The sequence below is a fragment of the Pteropus vampyrus genome, unplaced genomic scaffold, assembly GCF_000151845.1.
Source record: "Pteropus vampyrus isolate Shadow unplaced genomic scaffold, Pvam_2.0 Scaffold490, whole genome shotgun sequence".
NCBI lineage: Eukaryota > Metazoa > Chordata > Mammalia > Chiroptera > Pteropodidae > Pteropus > Pteropus vampyrus.
Genome location: NW_011889271.1, coordinates 567,653 through 568,112, shown reverse-complemented (window position 1 = coordinate 568,112; position 460 = coordinate 567,653). Strand labels below are relative to the sequence as shown.

General features: G+C 50.4%; 1 protein-coding gene across 1 annotated transcript in view; it reads left to right on the top strand.

The window, feature by feature from the left end:
- LOC105307365 (carcinoembryonic antigen-related cell adhesion molecule 6-like) overlaps positions 1 to 460 on the top strand; it is a gene marked incomplete at its 5' end in the record, with an annotated part of 48,656 nt that overhangs the window by 13,537 nt on the left and 34,659 nt on the right. The window contains one exon of the mRNA XM_011382845.1: positions 233 to 449. Coding sequence (XP_011381147.1) covers positions 233 to 449 — 217 coding nt within the window. The remainder of the gene's footprint in view (positions 1 to 232; positions 450 to 460) is intronic.

The window sequence follows — 460 nt, the reverse complement described above, 5'->3', positions numbered from 1 at the left end:
ATGGATACTTGAGAAAGTCTGTGCTTTCTCCCAGACATAGGGCTGCTGGCCTTGGGTTCTCTCAGCGCCGAGATCTTCATGCATTTGTCATGTGATACACAGACCTGCCTTATTTTTTGAAGGACTTGGGCTGGCTGAGAGGTGAGAGATGCCAACCCAGCTCTGATTAAAGATGCCTTGGGAGGAATCAAAGATCCCACACAGGGCATTGTTCTCTCTGTTATCTACACAGCGGCACTATCCACACCCAACATCACAAGCAACAACTCCGACCCTGTGGAGGACAAGGATGCTGTAGTGTTAACGTGTGAACCTGAGACTCAGAACACCACCTACCTGTGGTTAGTCAACCGTCAGAACATAGTGGACAGCGCCCGGCTGGAGCTGTCCAAGGACAACAGGACTCTCACTTTACTCCGTGTCACAAGGAATGACACAGGACCCTATGAGTGTGTCACCT